Consider the following 25,710-nt stretch of genomic DNA (forward strand, 5'->3'; position numbering starts at 1 on the left):
CCAAAGTCCTCGCTGATTTTGTGCATCAACAGGAGGTAATAAGCACAAATTACAAATAATTTTAAACCCCTATACAACCATCACACAAATCACACCATTAGAACGTGGAATCCCGAGACTGATATGCCCCATAGGCAAGACATGATATACCAAGCACCGAAACTCTCACCAAAACCACTGCAAGACTACAAAATCGTCGAAACGACACAAACCACTTGCCAAAGCAACACAGATCAATCATAAAAACTAAACGAAAAAAACAAAAGAACATGGTGTCGTGTCCATAATGGAGATGCAGTTGCAAAATTTGGTAGTAGGCATGGGTAGCAAAGGCAGAGGCACATGTAGAAATGTCAGGAGGTGTAGGAGGCTAGCTGTAGCTGGGACAAACTTATAGGGGTGGGGTGGAAGGGTATCCAGTCAGTGCTACCAAAATCGTCAGAACGCCACCACAATCCAAAAACCTGCATAAAACATGTTAGCATCAAGAGCCATCAGAAATTCCTCCGACTAGTGTTGGTCGTAGTTATGGCAAAAAATAGCGGCAACAACATGGATGGTAGAGGGATTGCCAAGTCAAGACCACTTAAGTCACTGCATTGCCATCCCCACCACCACCACAAACCCAAAGAAGACAAAACAATAGTTCCAAGGGCAGAGCCCTCAGAAAGTCTAAACAACTAAGAGAAATTTCTGATGGCAAATATGCACACCATCACTGCGAGCGCCCAGGAAGCTACCGCCGGAAACGCTCCATGTGTAACCCCACCCAGGAAACAAGAGCTACACGAATCCAAAAAAACGAAACCTCCGGTAGGCTTGGCCACCGCTAAACAGGCAATAAGAACAAAAAAACTAGAAAAAGCAAGCCAAATAGGGAGGATCCGACCCACAAAAACAACCCAAACCCGCATATCTAAGGCCCAAACAAGGGAGAAGCCCTGGACAGTAACAAAATTTGGAAAATGGGTCGGAGGCTCGCAACAAAGCCATGAAAACTGGTTGCGCAGAGAAAAGTTAGGGGAGAAGGTGTTGGGCAACACCACTAGACCGTAATACTAAGTGGTTGTACTTGATGCTTATTATATAAGTACTAATTCAAGGTAGGGGTTAATTGGAAGTTAAATTATTCTCTACATATTGTGGTGAGGCTTTGCAATCCAAACGTCATTTATCCAGTCTTTTCATTCAATAAAATAATTTTAGAATCTAAGATAAATGTAGATTGAAAAAGCTATACAAAATAAAAAATTTAATTTATAGTGTGAAGCCAAAGAAATTGATGCCCCTGTTATCTCACAAGGGTGAGAAAAAGACGTTTATACTCACTTAACGACTGTTTAACAAATTACCCTATATTCACTAACACATATAAAAACATGGGCTAAATTGAAAACACAGTACCAAATATAGCATTAAAGCCAAAACAATATTAATAGTAATACGTAATAGTTCAGTTGAAGTTGCATTATTGATTTCAATAATCATAAATTTTCAAGTACAATAATTTTTCATCCAGATTACATATGCTGAGCAAACGCAAGCCGGATTCAATAGTTTTTCATCCAGATTCAAGGTGGATTCAACCTACTTGACTGTAAATTGTAGATTGATTTTGTACTGTGCCATAAAAGCAACCATCTTACGAAAGCTCTCGAAGTCGAACTATGGGGGTAAAAGCAGGGAAGAAATGCCTGCTCATTTACGGTAAATACTTCTTGAACCAGACACCAATGTTAAGAAAGCTCTCAAAGTCCGATTGTGGCCTGCAAACACACAAATAGGGCATGAAACTTTATGACCTCGCTTGTAGTGACTAGTGACTACAATGCACAAAGCACATTTGGGTCATAAGTTTACCTCTCAATTCCATGAGTATCCTGTGGAAACACAATGACTTTGACAGGAACTCCTTTTTCCTTAAGCGCCCGAGCATACTATGAATAATAAACATCCACATCACTTTTCTACTCACATAATTCCAATTATGCAAACGCCTATGAATCAAAATCATCACACCCCCTTGGGAGGAAGGAAAACAATTTAAAAGATGAAAACTAAAAGAATAATTATCCAAGCACTTGTTTCATTGTTAAACTATTTAGGAGAAAAGGTGTATTTCATTAGGAGAACATGTTAACTTACTTGAAGTCCAGTAGAAACTGGAACACGAAGATCCTGAGCACCCAAAAGAAAAAGGGTGGGTGTTTTGACCTGCAGATAGATCCTTCAAAAAGTTACAAATAGCAAACTTCTTACTATATAAAATCTTTTTAAATTATTGAATTTCTTCGCAAAAAGGAAATTTATAGTATAAGCTTCAAAATCAAGAGTCCGTAAATAATATAGTAACAGAGAAAAAGCTTAAACAAGCACCTTTGAGACGTGTGAAATAGGAGATTTGCTGTGAAAGAGAGTCAGATGCTCAGCAGAAGGTGCTTCTGTGTAGTTATTTCTACCCTCACTTCCATAGGCCTCCACATAGCACCAATCTGGGATGTCTGTCGTACCGATCATTAATGCGAGATTACAGGCGGGGTTCCTCGTTGCTGCCACAACAAACTTATCTGGTGCCTGCAGCATAAATATGTTCAACTCTCGAGTATAACTAAAAAATGATCGTCTACCAAGTGTGCACAAGTAATAGATGCTTCAAAAATAAAATAAAAAAGTTTTTTCAGTACCCCACAAAAAAAAAAAAAAAAAAAAAAAGCTTAAAGCGAGAAGCCTCAAAGCAACTAAAAAATAACAGTCATGCTTTTTACAAAACTACCAGACCTGGCCAATCAAGTGAGTTGTCAGAAAGCCGCCATGAGAACCACCAAGAACTGCAATTTTTGATGCACTGGCAAGCCCCTTGTCAATGACGTGATCGATAGCCACCAGCACATCATCCACGTCCTGTAGTGAATAAACTCAGATATTAGGGTCTACAAATACAAAAGCAGATACATAAAGTAAATACTAGTTACACAAGTATATTAACAACGTAAATTCTTAGCACACATAAGCATATACAGATATATTTATGCCAGAGTGTATGTCTATCTGTATGATACCAAAGTAGTATAAAATGGCCCAACATGGGGCTCTACATAAATAAACAGGTGCTATAGAATACGCTCCCCTAAGGAACAATGCCATCTCGGATAACAAAAATAACATTGCTGTAAAACAGATTAAAGGTAAATATATATAGGTACGCACCTGGGACCCTATTTTCCCTAGAAGGGACTGAAGTGCTTCTTCACCAAAACCCAGCGAACCTCTGAGATAAACTAACATGTCAGAACAATGCAAGATAAAAGCCGATGAAGTTAAAAGAAATGGTTATTTCTTTTCATATCCGTAGGCCAATTTCATAATATCTGAACAAGATTGGAGCACAATTTTGTTGACCCTGATAAGAAAAGTCAGAATGAAAGGACAAAAAGGAGAATCAAAGCTTACCTATAATTTACAAGTAACAAACTGAACCCAATTGAAGAGAGAAATGCTAAGGACTTTGAATAGCTTGACAATGAAACAGAGTGCGGGCCTCCGTGGAGGATTACAATTAATGGGTCAAACGAATCATTTCTTTTAGTTTTGGAAGACACAAATATGGCTTCAATTGGTTTGGCAGCACCTGAAAGGTTTTAAGCATGTACAGGATGTTAAAATCAATTTTTTTTTTATTTTACAAACAAGAAATAATTGGTTTATAATACCTTTTGTTACGCTACCAGAAACATCCCTGACAGGAACCTTCAGTATACTGAATTGCAGAGAGGAGAGCAAAGATTTAACCTATGGCAAGTTGAAACATGAGTTGAACAGATGTAAGCTTTGAAGATAATCTTGATATGTGGAAATATAGAAAAGCAGATTAATGGACCTTCTCAGAGCATTCACTTGGGGGGCTTGATACATTTAACCAACTCCATGCGGTACTTGTACTTTCTTTATCAACAAGGTAACCGTAATTGATATGAGGTACATCTACTGGACTGCTAGACACTTCAGAAATCAAAGATAAAGTGAAATTTCGTTATTGATCAGTAAATTTTTCCTGAGTAATTATCAGTAAAAAATGGCAATTTCTTTACCAGCAATGATATTGTCCCCATCCAGTGTAAGAACATCCCATGAATTTGAATCAGCAGAGCTGATACGTGATACTTCCCCACTGTACTTCCATATAACTTTCATAGGTCAGTTATAAAAAGTTAAAAAGGTAATGACCCCATGGAGATACGAGTGTCATATGATTAGTCATTATAGTTACCTCAAAACATTTACAGAAAGTATCACTTGACAGCTACCCCAGATAGAAGATATGATCATTGTGCATCCATCAGAAAGCCATGGATTACTAAGGATACTTGACCAGTAAAGCCCAGGGAAGCAACCATCCTCAGCACACATAACAACAGGAATCTTCAAAAAAGAAGTGTATTAAGTGTTGTTATATAAGCAGGGAGAGAGATAAAGAGAGAAAAATTCATAAAAAATTTCCTAAACTTATATTATTATGTTGTGTGATATCACCTTCATGAAATGAAAACCTTTTGTTGAAGACAATTAACATAGAGTTCAAGGGTTCGCTACCCATGCACAAAAGTACCGCACACCAGAATAAAAAAAGGGAAGAAAACAGGTCAAAGGAAATTTCTATATGTTGAATTTCATCCTCAGTGTGTATGAATACAACATCGAATTTACAAATCAACTACAAAAGATACCACTGGTATATTGTAGCAACTAGCAAAGAGCAAAACAGCATCCAACCAAAACAAGTAAGCGAACCACGATCTTTAATCCTAACAGTTCTGGAATGCAAACCCATATGAGTTTACACCTTTACAAGGAAACGCTTAATGCTTACTTATAAGCACATGTTAACAAATGAACCTTTGTTCATAATTTACATGCACATGGACTCGAACAAAGAATTCCACAGAACTGAGTAGTTTAAATTATCAATCAGGAAATAAAAGTTGATTAGTAAACAGAAAGATAAAAGCCAGAGAGCTCACCACATCAACAATTTTTGCAGATGAGGATAGCACTCCATCCACTGGCCAGTCTATTCTGTGAAGAGAATCTGTTGCAGAATGTGCCCCAGAATCCACAGAACTTCTAGCCGATAAAAACAAAAGGAATTTTCCATCTGGGCTGCCAAAATTACATTGATCATGTTTCAAATACAATCAGAATCAGTAATTGTAATGATGTTTGAAACAATCAACCATCTATTGGATAATGTGAAACAATCAGTACAATTCCGATTCAAATGTTCATCAAACTTCAATTAATATTAAGATATCAATTTCCGTTTTGAAATTAAAAGAGAGGCTATAAACGTCAAAAACTTATATCATAGACTAAATTTGAGTACTGCATGATGTTACAGACCCTGGTAAAGTGCACACGAACACATAACTAAGTGTCTGATGGGGGAAAAAGTTACCAGAACCGTGGATAGAAAGCACTACTTATGCTTTGAGTCAGCTTTACAGCAGGAAGATCTTCAGTTGAACTAGCTCTAGAACAGTGAAAGAAAGTAATAGTTATATCAAATGTAGAAGCACAATGAATTTCCAAAACAATTAACAAGCAGAAGATCCAAAAAATCAATAAGTAACAATAAGTATTGCACAAAGCAACTCACTTGAGTTCAGATCCATTTGCTTCTGATTCAAAATTTGGTGCCTTGACCACATACAATGCACAGGGCCTGTTAAAGCAGTACTTGATACCAAGCTTTCTGATACCTTCTGACCACCCAACAAAAACCAAAGATTGATGCGAGCCTTTAACTGGTGGCGCCCATACAACCTGACCAACACTCAAAGACTTTTCACTTCCTTTGACAGCTTGTGCCTCTCCGCTGTACAGCATAGGATAATTAAAGTTAGCCAGGCATTTAAACAAGAAATCTCCTTACTTCTAATCCTGGTACTAATAGAAACTAAACCAATTGTTAAAGACCTGTTAATATTGATGACAAAAAGTGCAGGCTGTCTTTTTCCAGCATAGGTTTCCCCCCATTCTTCCTTCCAATCCCCTTGACCTTTCCAGTTACCAAAGTCCTTATCCGTGGAACTACTTTTCTTGTAGCCCTGACCTGTAAATGTGGGCTTGGAGGGAGCTGGTTCCTCAGCAACATAAGCAATGAGAGTTTCATCAGCGTTCCAAGAAATTCCCTGAAACCTGTATCATTGAAAATTTGAACTCTTTTATGCTGGAGGAAATCTAGATATATGAAAAGATTAATGATCAAAACAGAGGCGTAATTCTACTACTATCACTAAAGGCATAAAGCACAAAACGTCGAGTACACAAGACTAGCATCAAATATCATGTATGATGATAATTGGAAAGACTGCATTCACGATGTTTACCATCCATCAGCATAAACTGAACCATGAACAGATTGGGGAATGTGGAATTCTTTCTCCAATTGACCTTGGCCCCAAATTTCAAATTGGCAGGGAGATTCGTTCTCAGGATTCCGAACCACAAAAAGCTTTGCACCGGACGGGGATGGAACAAATACAGATACTCCTGTCATCTCAACCGGGAACGGGGACCATTGGAAGTTTACAGAATTGTTACTTTCTCTTGAAATATGAGAGGATAGAATGAATTTCTTCCTCTTGTTTGCCAAAAGATTCGGTTGACTAATTGAAAACATTGCCTGAGACCCAATTCCTGAAACAAAGTTTAATGTGCATGTCCTCATTAGGAAAAATTCTTTGGCTTTCAATTAGAGAGGAAGTACATGTGTTTATATATTTCCTTACATATGTAATGTACGTATATATGAATCTGTTGCATGTATGTAAGGATAAGGACGTGCATGTTAGAAGAATGAGAAATCGTACCGCTATCAGATTTAAAAATCCATGCCTTGTCAATGCTGGAAATACTAGTGAAGTCTTGAAGTAACCTAGACTGTGATGCATATTCTTCCTCAGTTGTTGCATCTACCCCCAGAGGCATCTCCTTCACTGGACCATCTTTAGAACTACCCATGGCTAAAAGCGTTGACAATCTTTTACTACAGAGTAGATTGCATGGAAGATATTGTCAATTTGTGATGTCAAAGGACAAATGAAATTATGCAGTAGCTCATTACTCAAATGGTCAGTAGCATTGGTCATAAAAAAACAGCAAATCTCCTAGAAAGAAAAAGAAAAAGTAAACTATATTTTCTCGTTTTTTCCTTTTAAATGAATGAGTTTTAGCATGTCATTCCTTCATCAATCGAATACAGCAGATGTATGATATATTCCAAACAATAGAAACAAGCAATCCGCAACCTCAAATTCTACTTAACATGAAAAATGATGCTACTTTTGATTATTTTGATCAACATCGATAACAGCTACCTGAAATTTCTTCAAGTCAATCTGCCACCTCAAATTCTACATAACTTGGAATTGGCATATAGTATACTCACACATTTGTGTTGTGCTAGGATAGCACCAAACCCGTTGGAACCAACTCAAGCTAACCCACAGATAATTTATCAAATGAAAATGCAAGAACAAAATATTAAAGACACCAAGATTTTAACGAGGTTCCTCCACAGTCAGTGTAACTGGAGTACGTCCTCGGAGCAGTAGGAGCTCACCCAATAATCCACTATCAACCAAATGGGAGTTTACAAAGTGTTGGCAATCTCACAACCCAAATAACCCAATACACCCAATAACTCTCACACTCTAAAGAAACAAATAGAGAAAGAAATATAGTGATTAATTTCTTCTCTATACAAAGCTTAAAGCTATTACAACAATAACACTTTGATGGAGTGAGAACTATCCAATGAAAGGAACAACAACTCCTCTCTGAAAATGGTACTGCAGCAGTACCTTCTTTCTCTCCCTCTCTTCTCTTCGGCTCCCCAATTTTTTCTGCTCTCTATTTTCTATTCTTCTATCCGACTCTCTCTACTCATTACCACCAAAACTTATTATTCAAAACCTCAACCGTGACTTCCCATGGACCAAGACAAAAAACCTTTTCCCTATTTTCCTCCCCAAAACAAGGAAAGGTGTTGTCCACCTTTGGTTTGTTTAATCTAAAGTATATGGCCACTTGGCCACATAATCCAACAATCTCCACCTTGGCCAAGTTCCGAAAACGCCATGATAAGCCAACCAACACAATTAGCACACAACATCACTCCCAAACACTAGCAAGAGAACAACTCATGCCGAGCCAAATGCTCCAAAACTCCTACTGCTCAACGCCTTCTTTATATAGGCAAAATGTGAGCCAAGTTCAAACAGTGAACAAACTTGGCTACACCAACAACCTTAGTCAACATATCAGCGGGGTTGTCTTTAGTTGGAATCTTCTGGAGAATGATTTCCCCTTCACCAACAATTTCACGAACAAAGTGATAACGCACATCTATGTGCTTGGTCCTCGCATGATGAACCTGATACTTAGCCAAATAAATGGCACTCTGACTATCACAATGTACCTCCACCTGCTTCTGATCAACCCCCAAATCTCTAATCAGCCCATGTATCCAAATGGCCTCCTTTATAGCTTCAGCAACTGCCATATATTCAGCCTCTGTAGTAGACAAGGCAACAGACGACTGCAAAATGGACCTCCAACAAACTGGTCCTTTAGCCATAGTAAACACATAGCCTGTAGTAGACTTCCTTCCATCCAGATCACCTGCATAATCTGAATCAACATAACCAACTGCAAAATGACCAATACCAGAGTCATCTCTCTCAAAGCATAAACCAACATCTCGAGTACCATGGAGATACCTCAATATCCACTTAGCTGCTTGCCAATGCTCTTTACCTGGATTATGCATATATCGACTCACCATGCCAACTGCATGAGCAATATCCGGTCTAGAGCATACCATTGCATACATCAAACTACCAACCAAATTTGCATATGGTATATTTTTCATTTGCAGCTTCTCTTTATCAGTTTTAGGACACTGTAGAGAACTCAATTTAAAATGAGGAGCCAAAGGGGTACTAACCGGTTTGGTTGAATCATGAACTCCAAACTTCCGAATCAACTTCTCAAGGTATTGTCTTTGATTCAAACTGACCAAACCCTTCTCTCTATCTCTAGTGATCTCCATGCCAAGGATCTTCTTCGCTTCACCAAGATCCTTCATCTCAAACTCATTCTTCATTTGCTTCTTCAATTTCTCAATCTCTTCGACATTCTTTGAGGCAATCAACATATCATCAACATATATCAACAAATAAATGAAAGACCCATCTTGCAACTTCTTGAAGTACACACAATGATCATATTGACTTCTAGAATAATTTTGGCCTCTCATAAATTTATCAAACCTCAAATACCATTGCCTTGGAGATTGCTTCAAGCCATAAAGTGATTTCTTCAATTTGCAAAACAAATTTTCCTTCCCTTTCACTATATACCCATCCGGTTGACACATATAGATCTCTTCATTCAAATCACCATGTAGGAAAGCCGTCTTCACATCGAGTTGCACAAGCTCAAGATCATATTGTGCAACAAGAGCTAACATAATACGAATTGAGGAGTGCTTCACAACTGGAGAAAATATTTCATTGTAGTCAATGCCCTCCTTTTGTGCATACCCTTTAGCAACTAATCTTGCTTTGAATCTCACATTGCTTTTCTCATCAGCATCTTCTTTCTTGGCATACACCCATTTGCAACCAATAGCTTTCTTACCCTTAGGCAATTTAGCTAACTCCCAAGTGTTGTTCTTCAAGAGAGAATTCATCTCATCACCCATGGCATTGCACCACCTATTCTTCTCCTCACTCTCAATAGCTTCCTCAAAATTGGATGGAATCTCTTCAGTGATAATAGGAAGAGCAAAAGCAACATAATCACTATACCGAGCTGGCTTGGTAATTTGTCTCTTTCCTCTGTTCTTGGCAATAGACTCTTGTGGTGAAACTTGCTCTTCAACTTGAATAGAATCTTCAAGTTCAACTTCTTCAACATCCTCATGGTCTCCAACTTCTTCACTTGTAGTGGCTTCGACATCAGCGGAAATAGGATTTGAAGTACCAGAAGCAACTTTCTCAAGCTCCACCTGTTGGACATCTTTCACATTCTTCTCAGAGACTTTGTACATACTTTCTTCATCAAATGTCACATCTCTACTAATTACCAGTTTCTTCATCTCTGGACACCACAACCTGTAACCTTTGACACCACTACTAAAACCAAGAAAGATAGCCTTTTTGGCTCTAGGATCAAGTTTATTTTCAGTCACATGAAAATAAGCAGGTGAACCAAAAATACGGATATAGTCATAATCAGAAGAAGGTTTTCCAGTCCATACCTCCATTGGTGTCTTACCCTGAATAGCAGCTGAGGGTAACCGATTGATGATGTGACATGCATAATTAACTGCCTCTGCCCAAAATGACTTGCTTAAACCCGATTGAGACAACATACATCTAACCTTCTCAAGCAAGGTTCGATTCAATCTTTCTGCAACTCCATTTTGTTGTGGAGTTCCCCGAACACTGAAATGTCTCACAATTCCTTCCTCTTTGCAAACTTTAAAGAAAGGATCAGATGTGTATTCACCACCATTATCCGATCTCAAAATCTTAATCTTTCTCCCAGTCTGGTTCTCAACCATTTTCTTCCAACCCAAGAAAATGCTTAACACCTCACTCTTGTGCTTCATAGTGTAGACCCAAGACCTTCTTGAATAATCATCAACAAAGGTCACGAACCAATGTCTACCACTCAAAGAAGGAGTCTTTGTAGGACCCCAAACATCCGAATGCACATAATCAAGAATGCCCTTCGTCTGATGTACAGCAGTACCAAATTTCACTCTAGTTTGCTTCCCCAAGACACAATGCTCGCAGAAATCAAGCTTACAAGTCGTGGCACCTTTTAGAAGACCTTTTTTCACAAGCCCTTGTAGAGCTTTCTCACCGGCATGGCCTAATCTCATATGCCACAGACTAGTAGTATCTGAATCAGATGTGCCCATATTTTCAGAGACTACAGATGCTTCACCTGTCACAGTGCTTCCCTGCAATAAATACAAATGGCCACATCTAGGAGCTTTCATCACAACAAGTGCACCATAAGTAACTTTCAATGTCTGTCCATCTGAATGAAACCTGAAACCCTTAGATTCCAAAGTACCCAAAGAAATAAGATTTTTCTTCAAATTCGGTACATACCGAACACCTGTCAACTCTTTAACCATGCCATCATGCAACTTCAAACGAACTGTACCAATCCCTTTTGTTGTGCAAGGATTGTCATCTCCCATGAACACAACGCCACCATCAAACTCTTTCAAGCTTGAAAACCAATCCTTGTGAGGAGTCATATGATGAGTACAACCCGTATCCAACACCCATTTAGTAGCACAATCAAATGATGAGGAAGTGGTTAAAGCAAAATCAAAAACATCTGTTTCAACCTCAGCAACATTGGCTTCAGAACTTTCTTTTCCTTTGGTCTTCAACTTAGGACAGTCTTTCTTCCAATGGCCCTTATTATGACAAAAGGCACATTCATCCCTTTCTAAAGTTTTTCTACCTTTAGAGTTTCCTCTAGGTCGAGACTGTGATTTTTTCCTACTAGAAGATGATCTTCTCTCCGATGATCTACCTCTAACAAATAAAGCTTCAGAGGTACTATCATGATTTTTATCTCTATGCCTCATTTCATAATTCATCAAGGCATTTGACACATCTTCAAATTTCACAGTTTCTTTACCATGCATAATAGTGGTAACAAAATGCTCATAAGAGTCCGGCAAGGAATTCAACAATATTAAGGCCTTATCTTCATCCTTAATATCCTCATCTAAATTTAACAAGTCGGCAATCAACTTATTAAAAGCATCAAGGTGTCTAATCATTTTTGTACCTTCTTTGTATTGGAAGCGGTAGAGCTTTTTCTTCAAGTGTAGCCGGTTCTCTGCACTCTTTGTCATATACTTGTCTTCCAATTTTTGCCACAACACACTTGCTACCGTCTCCCGCATCACAAAATACTTCTGAGTTTTTGCAAGGCACAACCGAATTGAAGAGCAAGCCCACAAATTTAATTTCTCCCATTCCGACTTCGACATAGCTTCCGGCTTCTCTCCTAAAGCGGCAAGTAGATCTTGTTGAGCCAACACATCTTTGACCTCACACTGCCACATCCCGAAGTTGTTTGTGCCATCAAACTTTTCCACTTCGAACTTTGCATTTTGCACCGTAGTTCTTGCAAACCCGGAGGTGCTTCCAAAAGGATTCTCATCTTGCCCGTCTGACATCTTTGGCAACTAGACAGTACCCAAGAGCAACCAGTGCTCTGATACCAATTGTTGTGCTAGGATAGCACCAAACCCGTTGGAACCAACTCAAGCTAACCCACAGATAATTTATCAAATGAAAATGCAAGAACAAAATATTAAAGACACCAAGATTTTAACGAGGTTCCTCCACAGTCAGTGTAACTGGAGTACGTCCTCGGAGCAGTAGGAGCTCACCCAATAATCCACTATCAACCAAATGGGAGTTTACAAAGTGTTGGCAATCTCACAACCCAAATAACCCAATACACCCAATAACTCTCACACTCTAAAGAAACAAATAGAGAAAGAAATATAGTGATTAATTTCTTCTCTATACAAAGCTTAAAGCTATTACAACAATAACACTTTGATGGAGTGAGAACTATCCAATGAAAGGAACAACAACTCCTCTCTGAAAATGGTACTGCAGCAGTACCTTCTTTCTCTCCCTCTCTTCTCTTCGGCTCCCCAATTTTTTCTGCTCTCTATTTTCTATTCTTCTATCCGACTCTCTCTACTCATTACAACCAAAACTTATTATTCAAAACCTCAACCGTGACTTCCCATGGACCAAGACAAAAAACCTTTTCCCTATTTTCCTCCCCAAAACAAGGAAAGGTGTTGTCCACCTTTGGTTTGTTTAATCTAAAGTATATGGCCACTTGGCCACATAATCCAACAATTTGATACTACCACATAGCACCTGTAAGAGTTTCGGCTACAGAAAGTCTTGAGGCCTCTTTCCGGTCAAGGAAATTGCTCAATTCAATTTACACTTGCAAAACCAAATTAATACCCATCGCCATGATCCAATCTAGTAAAAAGGTAGCCGCGAATTCGAGCACTGTGGACTAAAGTTGGAATCTTTTTAAGTTGTTCTATATGGCCATTCCATCAATCCAGATTAACATTAACAATCGCACACTAGTTCAAGAATTCAAACGAACATGTTATTCAATTCCATTCAAAGATTTCCACTCTACGCAACCAAAAATAAATGAATCAAAGCACCGAGCAAAGTGAGATGAAGAAAGAAAGGAAGAACTAACAGATACCCACCAAACAGTTTAGCACAAAAACTTGGATTCGACGACTAAAAGTCAACAGTGTAACTGTGTAAGTAAGGAGAGTACACAGGTATAGATAGGGGAGAGAGAGAGAGAGAGAGAGAGAGCGCGAACTTACGTAGAGAGAAAATAGCGAAAGGGTCTGCGACTGCTCGTCCTCGGAGTGAGAAGGTGCGAAGGTGAGATTAAATAGAAAGAGGAGGAGGGAATCTTATACCCAGGACTTATTCCGTTCATTTCTGCCTTCTAACAAAAGTGATGCTCCACCTAAGGCCTACAATAAATAGAGTTTTTTATTTTTTTATTATCAATAAACATATTACTATTCATTGAGAAGAAAATGAATAAAAAGAAAAGGCATTTTTTTTATTACCATCTCAAACAATGTTGAATACACCCCACATTTATAATAACTCATAAGCCCTAATATGCACCGACAATTTTGACCTAATTAAATATACAAATGGAACACCACCGAAAAAAGGAAGACATGGCCGGCCACCACCGGTTAACACTACTCTATCTGGATGGGAATGAACAAAGCTTCCCATTTGGGGATTAAGGACATTTGACCATCTCGTATTGCGCTGAACCCCATAGGTGTTTGCCATAGCAATAGAAGCAAGGGCAAGTAGGATGGTGAAACAATCCATTATGTGGGTAAAGCCCATATGGATCAGGATTGTTTTCAACATAATGTTCAGAAAAGTATGGAAGCGACGGTTGCTCGTATTGCTAGGAAAGGGATGAGGAGCTCCACTGTGCATGCGGGACCCAAAAGGATCGCCATATCTAAGATAATTGTTTGAAATAGCACATAACATTGTGGATTGTCTGTATAAAATGTGGAGTTTATGTTGAGAGTGTAGTGTGTGAGGATATTATTGGAAGTAATGTGTGGAGTATTAAGATAAATTTTAATTGAAAAAACAAATATGAGGTGTATTAAGTATGTGGGGTGTATTCAACAATATATGGGGTGTTAATAAAACAACCCAAAGAAAATAAAATAGACTAAAAAATAAAAAATCTTTCAATTCTCAAATAAGAGAAGAATATAATAGATCATACTTTCATATAATATCTTAATTGAATCATATGAAACGATCAATAAATTCAGTTTCATTTGAGAGTTGTGAGGACCAACTCTACCTCAATCATAGAATTTTATTAAGAGATGATTAGATTGGGCTGTTTAAATTTTACATTGTTTTGATTAATATATTTCTGCAAATTAAAATTCTACATATTGAATTCTGAATTTATCCTCCTCTATGGGAGTTTTTCTCTTTCTTTTTTCCTGGCATGGCCTTTTATTCAGGGATATTTATTTTAAGGATGACTTTGGATGTGATCCTTATTTATCAACGTTATTTGATTGAAACCTTGTTGGTTTTCGATTTTTGATTGAAATCCCTAAAATTAATGCAATAATGCATTTTCATGTAGGTTATTATAATATTTAAATTAAAATTTGATATTTGTGGTTATTTATATTAATGAGATTTTAAATAAAATTCATAATTTGTTGAAAATATTGAAAGAAATTATACTTAAATAAAACCCATGATTTGTCATTACTTATATTAATGACAATTTACATACAAAAAATTGGTAATTTTTATACGATGCATTTTACATACAAAAAGTTGGTATATTTTATACAATAAAAAGGTGATACGTTTTATATAATGGATAAATTTCATATAAAAAAAAGAAACAATGGGTACATTTTACACAAAAGAGATGGTACTTACGAAAAAAAAATGGGTACATTTTACATATAACAAAGTGATACATTTTTAAAGACAAATGGGTGCATTATTAATAAATCATGGGTACAAATAAAAAGGTCAAAAAAATATGAGTACAAATAAAAGTTTGGAAAATATGGACACAAAAAGAAATTAATACATGGGTACAAACTAAAACTGAATAGAAAATTGGCACAATTAAAAAATAAAAAAAAGGGTTGCAAATTAAAATGGGTACAAACTAAAAATAAAAATGCATAATACAAAATTTAGCCATAAATATAAATATATCAAATGTAACGTTTCTAACACTAAATGAATAATTTAAAAATAAAATTTAATTATCTTGATATGTAAAATATTTTATTATTGCAATAATTAATGATGTTTATTAAAACCAATGGACCTTGATTAAAATTTGAAAAGAAATAAGGTTTCAATCAATGGAGTTGGAAAAAAGAGGGATGAGAACTTAATTTTTTATTTTTTTTACTTATTAGTTATGTTTATCCAGATTCATTCTCACTTGTAAAATTTGGATGGGCTCTTCCATTTGAATTAGTGGTTGTTTTCATAAAATTTATTTTCTTCACATTTGAATAGTAATTCACTTTTGAGATATTTTAGGTTTCTTGTTGCTTGATGTTTTCGATGTTTTCTGTTTTTTTCCTTGTTCTCTAACCGATGCTTCTGATTTTGGGGCATGATGCTTGGTGAGCAACCCTAGTTTGGTATGGTTAAATGGTAGCACAACAAATGAGAGTGTCACCGGCCACATTAGCTAGTCAAACAGAAGTTTGGAGGAGGCAATATCTTCAAATATACCAAATAAGAACCACCTTGCCCAAGAGGCATGCTTCTACAAAGGACGGAGAGCACATTTGGATAGTTTAAAACGTACCAAATCGAAAATATGTCTTACAATATTATTAATTTACGTACCAAATTATTGGTATGAATAAATTAATAAATAATTAACATTACATAATAAATGTACCAAAATATTGATATGTACACACCAACTACACAAAAAAAGGTACCAACCATTATTAATAATAATCAGTCACTCAACCAAGTTGATAAAACAAAGAATGATAATTCTATTTTCAAACTTGATCATGCCAAACGTACCCAACCAAAATAAGTTATACAAAATCACATGGAAACTAACCCAAAAATTTCTATTTAACTTTGACGGAGGTACAATACAAACTTCAATTGACATGATCCGTACGTTTAATTATACGTGGAATGTGTAGTTATTACCAAACTTCATTTGACAGGATCGGTTTTGTTCAAAAACAAAAACAAAAATTGACAGGATCGATACTTTTAGTTATGCCTTCAAATGTACCAAAGCATTTGAGATAAAATGCACCCAAGAATCCAATTAATAAGAAATAGATACGGTAGAGGCTACCATTTAAAACGTTTGTTGGAAGGTATTTGGTATGTTACGTCTGTTGAAAGTTATTAAATACGTTTTAAATTTTTTATTGTTAATTTTTTAAAAGGGAAGTGTGAGTGGCACTCCAAAAATCTTATTCTACACTCCTCACAAGTGTATTTTTCTTTCCAAATCTAAAAAGTTTGGAGTGTAGAATGAGATTTTTGGACTGCCAATAACAATTTCCTTTCGAAATAAGTACGCTAACAGTGGTACACATTTTGAGTGTATCAAGCGGGTTTGTATATCATATTTAGCATGGGTACAATTGTTGTCATATGTTGCGTAAGCAAGCATTAACAATTCAAATTCAAAAGCCTTTGAGATAATACTTCCAGATTTCAAGGATAACAACAAAATAAAAAGGATAATGACAATTGTTAATGGAATTGAAATGCTAATTCAGAAGGAAAAGATCTGATGGAAAAAAATGACTAAATTATCAACGCTTGAAATAATGGCAGTGCTTATAAATTTTAGAAAAATGAAATAATTTTTTGTAATCTACTTGGCTCCTCATAGGGGAAGCAGTTCAATTTAAAACGCAAAACCTATAGATGTTTAATCAAACAAGTTGGGGGGGGGGGGGGGGGAGGAGGGTGAGGCACTGATATCAAAAGCTCCCAATTGTAAATTTAGGAGGGAATGAGAACATATGATTTTTGTCATATATTATTGGTGGTGTGTAAAAGAAATAATGTAGCTCACCATGGTGCCGGTTACGGTTAAATAACTACTTAATTCGCTTAGTCCCTAACAACTGATAATAATAGCGAAAAACACTTTTAAAAAAAATCAAATTATATAAAAAAAATTCTCGACTAATGTCAATAATAGTCGAGTGCAGCAATATATAGGTCCTAGGTTTTTCTCTTGAAAACAAGGCTATTAAAGGAGCCTATTTATGAAAACTCCGGCCTCATTTTGTGTATAGGGTTCACTCAGATTGGATAACTCGCTAGAATGTTGAATGAAGAAGTGGATACCCCCTTGCATAGTTTGTCCAAGTGAAGATAGAAGATGAATTAGTTGTGACGAAAACTTATCCCTCCAAATTCCCTCAAAATGATAGGATGAAATAGACAAGTTATTTTCATGACTAGTTCATCTTTTACCGGACAAAACATTCACTTCTTCATCCATCATTCATTAAATCCAGTGAATTATTCAATCCAAGCGAATCCTACCCATCAAACAAGGCACATTGTCCTATAATTCGTTTTATATTCCCCCTTCTCATCATGTGTGTTGCCAGGTATAAGTGTTTCATTTGGCTTTTGGAGTCAACATTGTACCATGACTTTTAAAACATACTATGTAGAATTAGTCAAACACTGGATGGATCATGGAAATGTTAGGTTCCAAACTTAATCATGTTTTGTACGAACATGAATCTGGTGCCTCGCCACTAAGATTTCTGCAGTGCGACCTCTCCCATACGGCAACCTATCTTGGCTTCTTTCCAAGTTCCTACCCGTCAAACATTAATTCATGACTTGAATTTTCTCACAGATATTTTTTCTTTCTCAGCCAGCAGAAGTTTCAAAGATATCCTTTTCCTATCACGCTATCACCCCTCTGTGTTCACAACTTTTACCACTTTCTAGGTCAAATAATTAGTCAATCTCTAATGGAGTGTTCCCCCTTCAATAAGTTAGATAAATGGTTTATGGTTGGTCCAACTACTCGAGCACCTATGACATACGAGCACTGTCTGAACTCATTTATTCAGACAAACGTTCGTATGTTGGACCTACTCGGGTATTATTGATCACTCATATATTTCATGCATTTATACCATCCATTTATGAAATCTTTGTGATGTTTTTGTGTTAAAATTGTGGCATTTTACCTTACATTGTCTTAATGTATAATTAATTTTGTTGTAGGATTAATTTCAAACAAAATTAGCTGAAAAGAAAAAAAAAGACAAGGAAGCAGAAATAATGGATTGATGCATGAATAATCAAAGAAAAAGAAGAATAGAGTGCACACTGACGGGAGTGGGAGAGCACGACTGCTAAGAAAAAGAAAAGAAATATAAAAGAACTGACAGAGTGGAGAGAGAGCATTGAGGCAGTGCGGAAAGAATAAAAGAAAGAGGAAGGCAGTGCTGCAGGCACGGAAAAATAAAAAAAAGCAATAAAGAAGTGGGAGACATGGAGTGATGGAGAAGAATAAAAAAGAAAATATAGGAGAGTGGACGGATGGCAGACAAGAAAAAAAGAAAGAAGGAATAAAATAAAAAAATGAAAGTGAATAAGAAGAGGAGCAGACACGGACAGAAAAGAAAGGGCAGAGAGCAGAGGCAGGGAAGGCGCGCAGGAAGAGGAAGAAGCAGAGGGCAGCAGAGAGAGAGTCAGACGTGAGAAGAAAGAAGGCAGGGAGCGACAGAAGAAAAGGGTTGTATATTTTCGCAAACTCATGTTTAACTTTTGGTTTAATTTGAGAATAATGTGTAACTAAATTTTAAGTAGTTAGGGGCTGTTTTGAAGCCCCTAATATGATCGTAAATTTGTTATGATATTTTGTTTGAATGACTTTTATGAAAGGATGAAAATTGTTTCACTACTTATGTCATTGATAAATTCTTTATGTGTTTCTATGGATGCATACATAGTGAGCATATCTAGGATTTTAATGCTATGAATATATGTCTGCCTGGCCTTGTTGAATGAGGACCTACATATGTTCTAGAGTAGCACTTGTTAATTGTGGTTAACATGTGAAACGATTTCTAGGATAAGTAAGACAACATCAGTACTTACGATGTATTGTGATGACTCAAACTCTTTTTATTCTTAATGATTTCTACTTGTTAAATCTATGAACATACCATTCTAGATTGCATGCTAGGGACTAAGTTAAGTTGAAAACACCATTCTCTTAACATACTACGTAAGAAAGAGTAATAGGTTGAGTTCTAACAGTGAGCCAACTTGAGCATCTTCATCTGGAAATAAAAGGGATTTGAATGAAACATAACATACTTACATGGTTATTTGGTGGTGGATAGCATGTCCCCTAACTCGTTTTCTTAACTTGTGAATTAAAATCTATTGGTATTATTTAAAATCTGTTTCTGTACTGTTTTTGTACGATTTAATTTAAATAGCAAATCAACTCCAAAAATCCCAAAAATTTGTGAGACTGTTGTACTGTGTGTCTAGTTTACGTGTATAAAATTTCGTTGCATTTGGATAAGTGTAAGTTAGTTTAATAATTATTGTTCGGTGGTTGGTCAGTGGAGACAGCCACCCTGTTTTTGTGACATTTTTAAGTATTTGGATAAAACAATCTTCTGCGGGAAAGACCCTTATTTTCATATGCTACAATTGATAAATCTTAGTGTTAATAAGGAAAATTAATAGGATTATTGTGTGCTACTTTGTGGTGCGTTATAAATACCTATCAATTATACAGGCTTAGCTGCCCTCGTAGTTCAGTGTTACTATCGCCTTAATGCTCTGATCACAAATCCAATCTTTTTATAACCACTTGATATGAAAAAAACAGGTGTATAGGATTATGGAGTGATGGCCCTGGCTAAGTGGCTTGACCCATTAACCTTGTTGACTAGAAATATATATATGTATGTGTGTGTATATATATATATATATATATATATATATACAGAGCTTAAGAGGAGGGATTCCCATTTTTTGAAAAAAATGGGGATTAGGTGTGGGGCCCATTTCACATCTAATTTCAACGATCCGAACTGTCTATTTTGTTAGTCTCGATTCATAGATCATCATTGCAAAATATTAGCTAAATTGGAAATGTTTAAGACATCTAATTGGGTTCAAGGAAATGAACGAATACTTTGTTATATAAGAAAATATGAAATTTGATATTGATAATTAAATAGGCAAATGGTTTCGGATTGAATTGAATTTTTGCAAGGATGATCTATGAATTGAGACTAACAAAATAGACGGTTCGGATCGTTGAAATTTGATGTGAAGTGGGCCCCACATCTAATCCCTATTTTTTTCAAAAAATGGGGATCCCTCCCCTTAAGCTCGCTCTCTCTCTCTCTCTCTATATATATATATATATCTTAAATATATATGATTCTAGTCAAAAGATGCTTATATATTTTATATCCACTTGATCAGATTAAAACAGATGTATAGGATTATGGAGTGATGGCCCTGGCTAAGTGGCTTGACCCATTAACCTTGTTGACTAGAAACATGTGTATATATATATATATATATATATATAAGGAGGTCTCTGAGAGGGGTGAGGCAATAGGTAGAGAGAATGAGAGAGATGTGTAATTGTGGATGTGTTCTATTTCACCCTATTATGCCTTTATTTATAGTAGTAGGATAGGTAACCCTTTAGGATTATAACATTTAATAGGTAATCAACTCCTAATAGGAATATAAGAGATATTCCAAGATATACTAGGATTTACACAATCACATTCCTAATCTAATAGGACGGCAACACTCCCCCTTGAGTGTGTAAATACTCAAGTAAATGGCTTATCAAGTCTTCAATGATGAAGCGAGTATAGTTGATGAAGTCATCGGTACAATGAGCGAATGTGAGTCTCAGATCAACGGAAGAATGCATAAAAAGTAAAACTCACAAAACCTTGCTATGGTAAAAACCCAGGGTGGGGAAAAACGCCATAGTCTAAGGATAAACGTAAGAAGTTGCATTAAGTCAAAACTATACGTCTTTTGGATGCAAGTAGAATAGCTCATAAGGGTATGATCAGCCCATGATGGGTGCCTTATTAAAACCTAGTTAGGTAGCAAAAACCCAGTGGGAAAAATGCTCCTAATCGTAGGGAAAAAAAGTACATTAAGATCAAGTGAGTATACTTCTGGATACTCTCCCTGAGTTTGACATAACTTCCAAATGAGACTACAAGCATTACATAGGATAGTTAGGCATACCAATTCCTCGGACAAGTTTCTAGAAGGTTGACTTCGGCAGTGACGTCTTGCAGAGGTCGGCAAGGTTGTCTAGGATCGGCTTGCATGACTTCAATCTCTTGATGCTTTGCTAATGTAGATGTAGATGCAATATGTCTTGGTGTTGACTTCATTGATGTATCATGGCTTGGTCGAGTTGATACATGCTGCATAGTCTTCATGGATCGTCATCGGGACTCAACGATGGATGAAAACACAGCAAGTACTTCGAAATTGCTCAACAAAAACTCCTAACCATGTCTCACTTGTGGTGTAGTGAAGTGAGGTGAGTCTTGGAACGATTTGAAGATTTCGCAACTAAGGTCATATCATGGACTTCCAAGATATTGCGATATCCCTAACGGTAAAGACATAACCATTTGGGATTTTGCCTTGTGCAGGTTTGATAAGTAACCTGCGTCAGCATAACAAAAAAGGCAAGCATCATTTTGAGGATGCGTTGGGATTTGCCCTCATAGTACCTTTAGGGTACGTCTTTAATACCAATTCAGTGGTTGCGTGTAGGTGTAGGTGCTGCATCTTTACCAAGATCAATAGCGAAGGAGATGTCCTGTCTAAATACAATGAGCTAAGTACAACGAAGCGCAAAGTTGAACTTAGATATGAAATTTCGGATTGCATAACCTTTTCAAGGGTCGTTTGCATATAATATATGGATGATCAAAGGTATACTCAAAAGTGACACATTCGGGGTGTAGTTCGACTGCTAGACCAAAATACAGTCAGAACAATGCTTCAACTTCGGGTCAAGGTATAAATGAGTTTTCCCAAGATCATTCATCTCAAATTTCATCTTCAGGTGCGAGACAGTTTTCTCAAGTTGTTCTAGAGTCTTAGTGAGATGTATGTCAACGACATTAACTGCAACTTTAGCAATTTGGAATAAGACTTCATAGTTTAAGATGCAAGGGCATAATTCATATCCCCGATTGATCAAATAATCACTTAGATGAGTATACCACTTCCGTCAGAGTGTAGTGAACGCCTCAAAACAAGTTAAGAGGGTGTTCCGTGGTTTTAGAACTATTTGAACCAGTCCATGTAATTCTTCGAGAACTTACATGTCAATCTCCGTATCTATATCCCCATGGAGAAAACACTAACCATATTTCATCATGCTGCTATCAATCATAGGACGTTTGAGAGAAACCTTGCATCATAAGGCGTGCATCATATCGCACTATTTCATTCATCTCATAACGCTTCCTTTCCCACTTGTAACACAACAGATTTACCTTGGGCAGTGTAGGAACGACAGGTCCAAAACACACTTTGGTAAGGAATTTGACCTGGATTGTAAGTTTAGTTGTCCAATCAGTTCTACATTGTCACTTAATCAACGAAACACAGTTCGATATCGTCGCTTTTCATTTATGTCGATAGCTACCATATAAGTGAAAACATCATCAATGATAATCTCATTTCAATTCCATTTTGCTAATCCAAACTAGTATACTGGACCAAGAACTTTAAGTCTCGGGAGAAATCCGGATTAATCTCATAAGATGGAAATAATTTGAGACAGCGATTAAGTTTAGATTCATTGTTGTGTCGTATCTTCCTCTTCTAGGGAAGTGAATCCTACAAACTGAAGGATTTGTCGTACTCCATGCCAAGACAGATTGATTGGCTATCTGCTGGTATACTGAACCGTCCAATAGGGGCGTCCAAACCGTCCAACAAGGGCAACACACCTTCTAGGGATGTTGACTCGACATCCGTTAAGTACGTTTATCCTTGCAGGCATGTTTGCAGCTGGTATATGATCTCGTCACTTTAGCTAGATCAGAGGAATGCGTCTGGAGCAACATTTTGAAATCTAGAATTCATTGCACTTGCTTATCACATTTGTGCGGTATGGGGATCGAGATGAGAGGGCAACGTCCACACAAATTCGTGTCGTTCTCCAGGAACGTTGACGTTCGTATCTCCCTCTAATAGCAGGAATACTGTCTCATTAAAGTGACAACCTGCAAATGAGCGGTAAAGAAATCGCGTGCAAGGGCTCGAAGAGAGCTAGTGTGAAGGAGAATCATGATCGACAAAAGATACACATCATTCTTTGAGAACCCATGGTGGTACGTTGCGGCAACTTGGCACATGGAATGCACACCCAAATGCTTAAATACAAAAATCGTCAGGTTCGTACCCAATAACCAACTGTAACGTCATATAGGTTGGGTGGCAATGGGTTTCAAGGCGGACTAACATAACTGCGTACAAGGATTGCATAGCCCTAGGTAGAAACTGAAAACTTGGTACGTTTACCAAAATTCGGGCGATCATTTAAATTGCGCTTTATGATCACTAGGCGAGGCTATTTGAGGCGAATCATGGGAATTCGATGTTCAATTATAAACCCAAAATGACATGCAATACTTTATCGAAAACTGTCGATATAAACTCTCCGGCATTATCTAGTCTCCCGGACCTTAAGGGATAAGTAGGGTGGTGAACCCTTAATCGGCCATGAGGTTTAGCAGTAATGTTTGTGGACAAATATGTGACCAGTTTGTCGATTCATCAACCAAAACCTTAAGTATTTATATGGTTCGCATTTTGGTTGGATTAGTCCACATATATTCCATTGAATCCACTATGAAAAATGAGTCGCTTTGTATCTTTGTTAGGGATGATTTAGAAATCAAATTTCCCAAAATGAGCGGGTTTTGGCAAAGTGTGCTTGTAGGCATAATATCCTTACTTCGGGTAAGGAGATGTGTCGTAGCATTATTGTTCGACCTAAGTGTCCCAAAAGGTCATGCCAAAACAAGTAAACTGCTCGAATCACCTGGCTTCAGGCTGGCCACATACGGCGTGGTCCCAATTGGGAGACAACCCAATGGCCCTCAATCAAAGCTTCGGGCTCATCTTTGGAGGTGGTGCAAAGATATTTCACTTTATTTTCTTCAGTGGTTCACTTATGATCATTGTCATCTCGAATATCCTTAAAAACTCAATGTCAGGGAGAATTTAAGGTCCCTTAAATGGTGATTCAGTACCATTCATACAACGAGGAGAATGCCAATGCTCTTCATCAGGTTGGATAGACCTGAAGTCGTTGTTAGAGATGTGATTTAGGTGTAAAGTTAGTGTGTGTAGTACGCATTCATCCAGACAACTAACTTTTCCACATTCCTACCTAATCACGTGTTTAATTGAATCAGTCACATGTATTAAGAAACATGATTCATTTAACTCATATTCGAGGACAATATCAATAAGATTATCCATAAGTAAAACATACACCAAATGTGAATCCAAGAACATGGAAAAATGTTCACAACGTAAATGGTTTACTAAGGGGATTCGGCTAACAAGGCCATCCATGTCAAAATTCTGCTCTTCCAACAATGTTTGATGGAGCAAAATTGGTCTCACGTATTAACTACTAGAATGGTACTCCTTAATAACATTGGTAAGGCACGAGCATGTGCATAATCAATGGTCTATTCCATCGAGACAGAAATAGATTATGCAGGGTTAAGGTTCGGGAATATTTTTCTTTATTCTTGAAGTTTTAGGTCTTAGGTACCAAGGATCATGCTTCAGGCATGATGCCACACCTTGGCAGGCCCTAATTCTATCATTTGTTGTAAAAACAAACTCAAAATTGGATTGTGAGAGAATATGTCATTCGGTTTATCCCTGCCGAAGCAGTGTATCACCATTCGATAGGTTTCGATAGAAATGGGTCGAGCTATTTGGTAGACTCCAGCCGAACTGGGTCCATACATTTCTCTCACATTTGTGGTAGTAATCAGATCCGAGAATTTGGTAACTTCCACTTTCTACACTACTGCTTCAAGGGCGAGTTAGAAACATGGAAGAACGAGAAAAGTATTCTCTAGTTAAAATTTGATCGGATTTATAAACTTCATAATTGTACTCATTCATGGACGTAATCATGGTTTGCTTCAGGCAATGTCTTTCATGATTAGACAGTTCGTAGAAACGAGCCAAAGAGCTATGGAATCCTCGATCGGGAGGTATTTCCATTTGTAATGCTTTGAGCATAAGTCTTTAAATGAAGATCATGGCGGAGGCTTATTCAGCTATTCCATGCCATTGTTAGCTTCAATGGTTTCTCAGCTTCTTGATAGTCAAGTAGAGATTCACGTCTTGTACCCCACATAAAGTGGTTTCTATAACAAACGACCAAATCAGGAAAATCAAACTTGTGATG

General features: G+C 37.1%; 1 protein-coding gene across 1 annotated transcript; it reads right to left on the reverse strand.

The window, feature by feature from the left end:
• Nucleotides 1-1,452: 1,452 nt before the first annotated feature.
• On the reverse strand, nucleotides 1,453-13,646 carry LOC103416877 (acylamino-acid-releasing enzyme-like). The gene is made up of 18 exons (XM_070815906.1): nucleotides 13,487-13,646; nucleotides 6,870-7,045; nucleotides 6,387-6,696; nucleotides 5,974-6,195; nucleotides 5,654-5,872; nucleotides 5,453-5,527; nucleotides 5,019-5,157; nucleotides 4,268-4,419; nucleotides 4,089-4,168; nucleotides 3,878-3,999; nucleotides 3,711-3,789; nucleotides 3,451-3,628; nucleotides 3,208-3,268; nucleotides 2,779-2,901; nucleotides 2,377-2,574; nucleotides 2,146-2,214; nucleotides 1,861-1,937; nucleotides 1,453-1,766 (listed from the first exon to the last, which is right to left on the reverse strand). Exons 1-18 carry the CDS (start codon nucleotides 13,603-13,605, stop codon nucleotides 1,703-1,705), a joined length of 2,463 nt encoding a protein of 820 aa, XP_070672007.1. The 5' UTR covers nucleotides 13,606-13,646; the 3' UTR covers nucleotides 1,453-1,702.
• Nucleotides 13,647-25,710: the final 12,064 nt, after the last annotated feature.

This window comes from Malus domestica, chromosome 16 (assembly GCF_042453785.1).
Source record: "Malus domestica chromosome 16, GDT2T_hap1".
Lineage (NCBI taxonomy): Eukaryota > Viridiplantae > Streptophyta > Magnoliopsida > Rosales > Rosaceae > Malus > Malus domestica.